At 45.1% G+C, this 10,500-nt stretch overlaps 1 protein-coding gene across 1 annotated transcript; it reads left to right on the forward strand.

The window, feature by feature from the left end:
- Window positions 1–3,188: 3,188 nt before the first annotated feature.
- On the forward strand, window positions 3,189–4,451 carry LOC116935882. The gene has a single exon (XM_032943095.2). The coding sequence runs from the start codon at window positions 3,264–3,266 to the stop codon at window positions 4,440–4,442; it is 1,179 nt and encodes a 392-aa protein (XP_032798986.2). The 5' UTR covers window positions 3,189–3,263; the 3' UTR covers window positions 4,443–4,451.
- The last annotated feature ends 6,049 nt before the right edge of the window (window positions 4,452–10,500 follow it).

Consider the following 10,500-nt stretch of genomic DNA (forward strand, 5'->3'; position numbering starts at 1 on the left):
TTTACATATAGAAGTAAAAACTCATGGTATAACAGTGTATTCACATTAAATACAAGTATATTTGACGCTGTTTACATATAGAAGTAAAAACTCGTGGTATAACAGTGTATTCACATTGAATACAAGTATATTCCATGCAGTTTACATATAGAAGTAAAAACTCATGGTATAACAGTGTATTCACATTGAATACAAGTATATTCCATGCAGTATACACATAGAAGTAAAAACTCATGGTATAACAGTGTATTCTTATTGAATACAAGTATATTCCATGCAGTATACATATAGAAGTAAAAACTCATGGTATAACAGTGTATTCACATTGAATACAAGTATATTTGATGCTGTTTACATATAGAAGTAAAAACTCATGGTATAACAGTGTATTCACTTTGAATACAAGTATATTTGATGCTGTTTACATATAGAAGTAAAAACTCATGGTATAACAGTGTATTCACATTGAATACAAGTATATTTGTTGCTGTTTACATATAGAAGTAAAAACTCATGGTATAACAGTGTGTTCACATTGAATACAAGTATATTCCATGCAGTTTACATATAAAAGTAAAAACTCATGGTATAACAGTGTATTCACATTAAATACAAGTATATTTGATGCTTTTTACATATAGAAAAAATAACTCATGGTATAACAGTGTATTCACATTGAATACAAGTATATTACATGCAGTTTACATATAGAAGTAAAAACTCATGGTATAACAGTGTATTGACATTGAATACAAGTATATTCCATGCAGTTTACATATAGAAGTAAAAACTCATGGTATAACAGTGTATTCACATTGAATACAAGTATATTCCTTGCAGTTTACGTATAGAAGTAAAAACTCATGGTATAACAGTGTATTCACATTGAATACAAGTATATTTGATGCTGTTTACATATAGAAGTAAAAACTCATGGTATAACAGTGTATTCACATTGAATACAAGTATATTTGATGCAGTATACATATAGAAGTAAAAACTCATGGTATAACAGTGTATTCACATTGAATACAAGTATATTCCATGCAGTTTACATATAGAAGTAAAAACTCATGGTATAACAGTGTGTAATAGACCGCAGCAACTCCTCCTAGCAACAGCAGCCCCACCCAGCAAGAAGGTCGTCACGAATGCAACCTTCCCTGCGGATAATAGTTAATGATAAAAGTAAAAGTTATTGTAAACCCCTCCCTTCTTAACCTTCAATCTCTTGGTATATAAGCACATGGTTGTATCGTCTTAAGTAGAGTTAGTTTACTGGCAAATACACAGTCTAGAAACTATTACATTTGGAGGTCCCAACGAGACTACAAGAATAACAACGAGACTACAAGAATAACAACGAGACTACAAGAATAACAACGAGACTCTGGAAGAAAAGTTTCTGATCTGTGCTTCATTCGCCAGCTGCAAGTATTCAACGCTTCTATCACCAAGTCTTCAAGCAGCCGACATCGGAACATCATCGAGGTAAGCGAATGCCGTTTGATTCACCTGTACAAAAGACTGCTCTCAACGAGAACACACTACTACCTTTATACCCCGTACTACAAGAATCTGATTTAACCGACCAAGACCCAAACCTAAGTCACCATCGAGAACAATTTTTGGACCATTGGAAGACCTTAATAGACTTAGAATTTAAGCAAGACTTAGAAAGAAGTAAAGCATATCAGACAACCTCAACAACTGAAAATATTCAACAGTTACAAACACAGAAACAAGAAGCAAGTCAGGCGACGCAAAATTCGCTGCATTTTTACACTTATTACCTTCTAGAAAAAACTTTAAAAGTAACAGATGGTGTAACAGCAGAAACCATTGCTAATGCTACTAAAACACTCAAAGACGATATAGTCGTACAAGGTGGGAACACCAGAACACTAGACAGTTTACTCCAACAGCTACACACATTGCACGGAAAAGAAAAAGAATTTTTGTTCGGTACCATCAGTGTATTGCAGAAAGAGTCAGTAATTGCACTAATTGAAGATAAAAAGCAGATATCTACGCTAAAATTTGAACTTTCAAACGCGCAAAAACAATTGGAGAGTAACAAAAAGAAGGCAAAAAGTTCCAAATACACTTTAAGTAGTTCGTTAGAGCAACTTCAGGAAAACAACGAGGCTCTGAAAAACTCCCTTGAAAAAGCCAATTCCCGAATCGCCGACCTAGAACAAAACCTTGAAGCCAACTTAGCAACAGAGATTCAATTGCAGAATCTTCTCAAAAGAAAGGAGGAAAACAACGCAGCTGTCGAGACCGAAGGGCAATAAATAATTAACAAACTTGAAGGTGAGAAGACCAGACTGATCCAGAAACTCAGCAGTGCGGAAAACCAGATAAAGCAAGTATCAGAAACAGCAGAGCAGCTCCAGAAAGAGATAAAAGTTTTGGCAGTGTTATATAATGGCACACAGATCCATTCGTAAGAATAGGCAACCGCGCCACCCTCTAGGGAAACCCCCTAAACGCCCGAAGGAGAGACGGGCGGGACAAGGGGCGACAGAAGTCAGTCCGGGATACGTAACGCGAGAGAAGAGTCTCACGTAACGTGTGTCGAGAAAGAAAATAAACGTGTTCTTCATCTATTGTCTCGGTCTTTAAAAACGTTTCGTAACATTTGGTGGCAGCGGCGAGATTCGAAGAACAGCAACCAGTATACGCCCAACCAGTTACGTCGTCTCATTTTTGCAATTCAGGGGAGTAGAGTGTGAATCAGACTAGTCGCAAAGGCTCCATCCCCCCCCCTCTCGTACTAGGATACGCGGAAGCCATATTGGGTTCGTGACAGCAAACCTTTTTTTTTTTTATCCGTCCGAATCAGTTTTCCCAAAAGCGCATCCAGCCTTCTTCCTCGGCATTTCTGAATATACGGAGGACGACTAAGCTCGTCCCAACGCCGCGAAACTGCCACGCCGGCGAAATAGCAAATTAAGTAGGGCTGTTCAGGCCGCAGTGCACGAAGAAGCAAGACAGAGGGCCCAAAGCGTCCTGGCCACAGAAAGAAGAGAGCGTAAAGTCGAAGACCGCAAACCACGTGCTGAAAACAAAGCTCACCGGGACCAAAGCCTTGAAGTTGACGAAGACGAGTTCGTCTTACAGGTAGCCATTGAACCGATCGACCAAGTGTGCGATATTCTGCTCGACTGATACACGTGTTCTTTTTCCTACGCTGTGAAAGTCTGGTCCTAGGCCTAGGCCGGTTGGTCCGCCTTTCCGTTGTACGAAATTGACACCGGATGAGTCGTGGTTGTCGGTGTTCATCTGGCAGGTGCTTAAATTGCGTCTGTGTTCAAGCCGGACGTCTTTGCCGGGAACAGTGTAATTGTAGCCAAGACTCGTGCAATAATCAAGGTATTGACCGATTTCAAGACCCCCAAGGAGCTACAATGGACCTTGATGCCTTCAATGCCGCCCTAGCTGCGCTTGCTACCAACCAACAACGTCAACAGCAGCAGCAGCAACAACAACAAGATGTCCTGACAGCCCTAGCAGCACGGCTCTTAGCAGCCCCTGCTCCAGCGCCTCCACCACCGGCTGTCCCAGCGGCGAATGCCGCCCCTGCACCTGTTCGAGTGGTGTTGGATCCTGATGTGAGGTATTCTGGGTCGAACGGAGAATCCGTGAACGATTGGCTACAACTCGTAAATCGGAAGGCCCTAGCGGAAAACTGGGGAGACGACGACAAACGACGGGCGGCCATTAGCTCTCTTTTTGGGAAAGCCCTAACCTGGCAAGAAGAGATAGGCGTCAACATCTTGGACTGGGACGACTGGCTACTGGCGTTACGAGGATCCTTTGAGGTCCGCCTTACCGAGGGCCAATGGCAGGCAATGGTGGAGGCACGGCGACAACTACCAAACGAACCGGGCTCCACATACGTTCTAGAGAAAATAAAAATTTGTCGGCGCCGGTCCACTCCACTCAACGACGTCGAGCTAATACCTTATTTAATCCGTGGCCTATATCATCCGGCACACGTGTCAGTAATGATGGGAAATCCACCGGCCAGTGTAAACGCTTTTTTGGTCGGAATTCGTCGCCTGGAAAACATTAGCGAGGCGGTAGCCGTTTCGCCGGAAACTATTTCACCTTCAACGGGATTCCACGATAGAGAAAAAAATGAGACCGCAGCAGCTTCCGAGTCCATGGCGCGGGCAATCGAGTCTCTAACCAACCAAGTGGCCCTTCTGACTCGAATGGTGAATCGTCCTCCATCACCTGGCCCTGACAGACAAGCGGCTAAACACGTAACTTTTGAACGTCGCCCCCCAGGCTCGAGGAACGAAGTACTGTGCTATAATTGCCAAGGCTACGGGCATATTTCTCGTGACTGTCCTCAGCACAACCCGCGTTGGCCCAGACAAGAAGGGTCGGGAAACGGGTCAGTCGGTCCCTCGGGGCAGGATCGACAATGAATGTTTTTGTCCCCACAACCACCACGTCAGTAAGCAGCCCGTTTATCCAAGCAGATGTGTTTCGTATTGGGGGGCTCAGAGCGATGGTGGATTCCGGCGCAAAACACAGTGCCATAAGTGAAGAAACGTTAACCGACCGGACGGCGTTCCCGATACGCCCACCTTCCAACTATCGATTTTTAGATGGTTCACCAGTCGATAACGTAGTAGGGGAAATTTCCCTGACCGTCCGTTATCAAGGAACCATTGTAGACCTGCCTAAAGTCGCCGTCTTACGCAACATGATGTACCCGTTGGTACTGGGGGTAGAATGGATCGTGAAAAGTGGGGTCACCATCAAAGGAGTCGACGGAAGGGCAGAAGTGATTGTACCCCTAGAATCTGAAGCCGTCTCCGTGCGAGAGAAGGACAACCTCGTCCCCGACTACGTGGAAATGGAAGCAGAATCCATACATGTCGCGTTTCAATCAGCTGCCCAAGAACTTCTAAACCTAGGAGCCCTAGTCTCTGAAGATTTCCCTGACGAACACCGGAGACCCAAAGGCCTACTCAAATCGATGCGGTCGAAAAGGATTCCCGCAAACAGCGCTGGTCACATGAAATTCCGCGTTTCATGCCAAGAGCAGGAGCTCTGGATGGCTCCTACCGCCGGAGCCGCAGGAACAACGGGTGGATGGCTCATCCCTAGCTGCGTGATGAAGTCAGCAGACGGGGTCCTACAAGTCCCGGTGATGAACACATCACAGTCCGCTCTGAGTTGGAGAAACTTCAGGGGACTTTTCAGAGTAGTCCCAGTCGAAGACGACGAAATCTTTGCGTTAGAAACAACATCAGATACCCGCGGTATTCTCGGAAGCGTTCAACTAGAGGAAGGCTCACCAGCAGAACCCCTGGATAATTTGGAAAACGTCATAATTGACCCTGACCTCAGCTTAAAAAAAAAGGGGAAGCTGATGGAACTTCTTTACACTCATCGTCACTGCCTGTCTACACGGAAGGGAGAAACGAAACTGGTCCAACACGTCATCGAAACGGGCAACACAAAACCTATTAGCTGTGCACCCTACCGGGTCTCAATGGTCGAGCGTCGGCTGATAAATGACCAGGTGAAGAAGATGTTAGAAGGCGGTATTATCCAACAGTCGAGTAGCCCATGGAGCTCCCCGGTGGTGCTCGTGAAGAAAAAGTCCGGCGAAATCAGATTTTGCGTGGACTATAGACGCCTCAACGCGGTAACAGAACGCGACGTCTACCCACTTCCTCGGGTCGAAGACGTACTAGGGAGACTAACGGGGGCAAAATATTTTAGCTCTCTAGACCTCGAAAGCGGATTCTGGCAGATGCACGTCGCTGAGCCACACCGACCTAAAACGGCGTTCGTCACCCCTGACGGGTTGTTTGAGTTTTGCCGACTACCGTTCGGCCTATGCGGATCCCCGCCAAGTTTCCAACGTCTCATGGATAAAGTCTTAGATGGGCTGAAGTGGACCGAATGCATGTGCTACATGGACGACATCTTAGTCTTTGGGTCTACCTTCGACGGACACCTGGAACGACTGAACAAAGTGTTAACCGCTATAAACAAGGCTGGTCTTGTTCTGAACGTAAAAAAATGTCTGTTTGGAGCAAAAAAAATAGTCCATTTGGGCCACGTTGTAAGTCGAGAGGGCATTAGCCCCGACCCCGCGAAGGTAACGGCAATTACGAAGTTTCCTCGGCCTCTCAACGCAACACAACTAAGGGCTTTCCTCGGCCTCGCCGCTTATTATCGCAGCTTCGTCCGAGGTTTCGCTGACACCGCGCGACCCTTGCACTGCTTGTTGAAAAAGAACGCCGACGTGAAGAACGACTGGACGACTGTCCACGACGCCGCAATGCAAGAACTAAAGGAGAAGATTACGACCGCACCCGTGTTAGTATGCGACGATGGGACTTCCCAAATAGAATTGCAAACAGATGCGAGTGCCAAAGGCATAGGGGCTGTCCTGCTCCTGAAAGCAGACGGGAAAAGTAGGCCTATTACTTTTGTCAGCCGAAAACTTAGTCCGTCAGAAGAAAAGTACCACGCTAACGAGTTGGAATGTTTAGCCTTAGTATGGGCCTTAAACAAACTTCGACATTTCGTATACGGGCGACGTGTGGAAGTAAAAACTGACAGTAACGCTCTATGTTGGCTGCTTAAAAAGAAGGACGTAAATGGAAAATTTGCTCGGTGGATCCTGACTCTTCAAGAGTATTTTTTGGATGTTCAGCATGTTAGTGGTGCGGCAAACGTAGTGGCCGACGCTCTGCCCCGGTCACCGGTTGGGCCAGCCGAAGAGACCGATCCTGTTGAACACCTGTTGGCAGCACTACAACCCGAAGGATACACACGGCGAGAAATAGGGTCTCTGCAACATGCAGACGAGGATATCCGTGAGCTAGTAATGGCTATACAAGGGTTCGCAGATTGGCCATCGCTCATACCTTCTTCTGACTTCACACAATATAAAGGGGTGTTGTACAAAAAAATTGGGAAAAGGGGACGCTCCCTGCTACTAGTAGTGCCGTCCATCTTGCGGAAGGAAATCATCGCGGAATGTCACGATGCAGCAGATGGAGGACATCGAGGCTTTGAAAAAACACTGGATCGTGTAGGCCAGCGCTTTTGGTGGAAGGGAATGTCGGCGTCTGTAAGGAGTTACGTACGTTCCTGTCATTTTTGCCAAACCTACAAATCTCGAACGGGATTTCGGGCAGGTAAACTTCGTCCTATTCCGCCACCCAAGAGTATGTTCCATACACTAGGCGTCGACCACTTGGGGCCGTTTAAATTAACAACAGAAGGGAAGCAGCACCTAATAGTCTGTATTGACTATCTTTCGAGGTGGGTCGAAGTGGAGCCCGTCGTCAGTACCGGAGTAGAAGAAGTAATGGCGTTCCTAGAAAGGGTAGTTTTCCTGCGCCACGGTCCACCCTTCCGTATCGTTAGTGACAAAGGACCCTGTTTTACGTCTCTGGCATTCGCCGAATTCTGCCGGGAGTGGAGAATTCGTCATGTACAGGCGTCGGCGGAACATCCTGAAACCAACGGACTAGTCGAGAAAATGAATGGCTCCATAGCATCTACGCTAGCAGCCTACGTCAACTTTAACCACACAGACTGGGACAAGAAAATTGCAAGGGCGACCTTCTGCATCAACACCGCCAAACAGTCGTCAACAGAGATCAGCCCGTTCGAGCTCGTCTACGGAAGAACAGCAGTGATGGTGGTCGAACTAGCGTTTCCCTGGCCGCCCGATGAACACCCGTCCAACGACGATCGCGTCAAAGCAGTTGCCCGTTGGCGGGAAACTGCTCGGAAGCTAGTGATAAAACGTCAACACAAGGCGAAGGAGAACTACGATCGATATCGAAAACCCGACCCAATTTTCCGTCCGGGCGATTTGGTTTTAATAGCAAGGAAACCAAAGACTAAGGCAAAAACAAAGAAGTTTGTGCCACGATTCATCGGACCGTATCAAATCTATAAAAGAGTGGCCGCCACTTGTTACGCAGTCGAGGATTTACCGTGTAACAGGAAAAGGAGACTATGGCGCCGCTTCAACGCCCATTCCAGCCAAATACGGCGCTACTTCCCACGCAAAGAGACGGACTGGCTACCTAGTGTCGATGAGGGCGACTACGAAGACGTAACGGATGAAGACGGGGACCCAAAGGACTTCGTTGAGGCCGAAAAAACCACAAAAGATCCCACACATATCCACAGTGATGAGCAAGAAGTAAGGTCAGAACCATGCTCCGTAACTGTAGGTTCCGCGGAGCCTCAAGTACAATCCGGAATTTCAATGTCAAGAGCCGGAAGAATCATACGCCCGAAGAGAAAAGAAGCGTTTGTTTATTATTAATAAGCTCACATTGGTTCCCCCAAGACGTACCTCCGGGTTGTTTTTCTTTTTTATTTTATTTTTTTTTTTCCCCTTTCTTTCTTTTCTTTCGTGCCGGGTTTTTGCATTTTCCTTTTTGTTTTGTTGTTGTTTTTTTTTTGTTATGCCCTTTTTTTTTTCTTCTCGCGTTAGCTGGCCTATATATCCCTAGTTCATCGAGAAACGAGCCTCTTCAAGATCGGGAGATCTTGTTGTTGTCAGGAAGGGCCGAATGTTATATAATGGCACACAGATCCATTCGTAAGAATAGGCAACCGCGCCACCCTCTAGGGAAACCCCCTAAACGCCCGAAGGAGAGACGGGCGGGACAAGGGGCGACAGAAGTCAGTCCGGGATACGTAACGCGAGAGAAGAGTCTCACGTAACGTGTGTCGAGAGAGAAATTAAACGTGTTCTTCATCTATTGTCTCGGTCTTTAAAAACGTTTCGTAACAGCAGACAGACTCGACAAGGCCTCAGCAGAGAAAATCAATTTAAAGAAAAACCTGCTAGATTTTACTTCAAAGAACAAAAACCTTGAGAAAGACCTTCAAGAACTACAAGATCGGGTACGAGGACAAGAAAATCAAATAATAATTCTAGAAAACCGGGTGAAAGAATACAAAAAACTTCAAGTTAAATTCATCGAGACTGAAGACTCCAACGACTCAAGGCTAGACGAGGACGAACCAGGAGAAATAACCAAACTAGTGGGAGATATAAACGAACTAACCTTGCCGACAGACAGTGGAGACAAGTCACTCCACTACGAGCTGGAAATAGAACAAACAAACGATTTTGAACAAACAATAGAAAACCTCAAAACACAGATAGAACACTTAAACAAAACAATCATCTATTTGGAGCAAGAAAATCAACAGTTTAAAAAGAAGGTCGACATGGGCGTAACACACGACGACGAGGACACTTCGGAAAAAACGTTCGTGAATACCTCCAAGAAAAATACCAAGGATGGCGAAATTCCAACAACTGAGCAGGACGACGAAGACGCAAAGAAAGTGAACCGGTACTTTACTCAGCCAATAGTGAAGGCTTTAGGAGAGCTATTCTCCAGAGAAGACAAAAAGGCTATTCCAATCTTTAAAGGAAAAAGCACTGATAAACTAATATCAGAGTGGTTACGCGGCGCCGAACACGTAGCACGAAACAATGAATGGGACGACAATCAAAAGATACGTTTCTTTTCTGATCGATTGAAAGGCGAAGCCTTCGAATGGCATGAAAACTACGCTGAGGAAGAAGGAGATGATCTAAATTACCAGGATTGGAAAGAAGCACTAATTACAAGGTTTCAAGACACCTACGACTTAGCTACGCTGGAGAAAAAACTTTCAAAATTAACTCAAAAACCGGAAGAAAACTGCAGAGCTTTTGTGTCAAGGTTAAATAATCTCTACGATACCATCACTGGTAAAGAAGAAAGGGCTGACCATAACCAAACTATTATTGAAGGACAATTACTAAACAAAGTGAAAAAGATGAGGGATCACAGAAAAAGCAAAATCCTACTACAAGGATTACTACCAAAGTATAAAACAGAACTTTATCTACGAATGCCAGAAAACACAGAAGACTTTGACGCATTATGTAAACAACTTTTCATTTCTGAAAAAATTCTACACACAAAAGAAGCTACAGACGACAAGGAGATGTCAGCTGTTATAGCAGGGATAACGCATCACGAAAAACAACAAGACGATAAAATCCAACTACTTGAGCAAAAATTATCAGAGGCTCTGTCAGAATTAAAATGTACTAATACGAAACATGGATCCTCACAGGAAAACGACGTTACCATAGCTGCGACTGACCAATACGAAAACAGAAGACCACGTCCAAGTGAACGTTACTCAAGATCTCGTGATTCGCGAGTGCGATTTGCTGACAGTCATAACAGCCGAGAATCAAGTCGAGAAAGAAGTCTAAGTAGGAACAGAGATAACAGCCCCTACCGCAGAGATTACAATTCGTCAGGACGAAGAAATTATAATCCTTCAGGATACAGACAAACCAGATTTCCATCTCACCAACGTCCCTCATATCGGAACGACTACCCTAACCGACAAGGAAACTACAGCGGACCAAACAACTACAGACAACAAGCACATTATAACAGCAACCAACATCCACAG

The sequence above is a fragment of the Daphnia magna genome, unplaced genomic scaffold (assembly GCF_020631705.1).
Source record: "Daphnia magna isolate NIES unplaced genomic scaffold, ASM2063170v1.1 Dm_contigs282, whole genome shotgun sequence".
NCBI lineage: Eukaryota > Metazoa > Arthropoda > Branchiopoda > Diplostraca > Daphniidae > Daphnia > Daphnia magna.

Bases quoted from the DNA above. Each gene is read 5' to 3' on its own strand.
- LOC116935882 (XM_032943095.2), top strand. From the start codon at position 3,264: ATGAGTCGTGGTTGTCGGTGTTCATCTGGCAGGTGCTTAAATTGCGTC.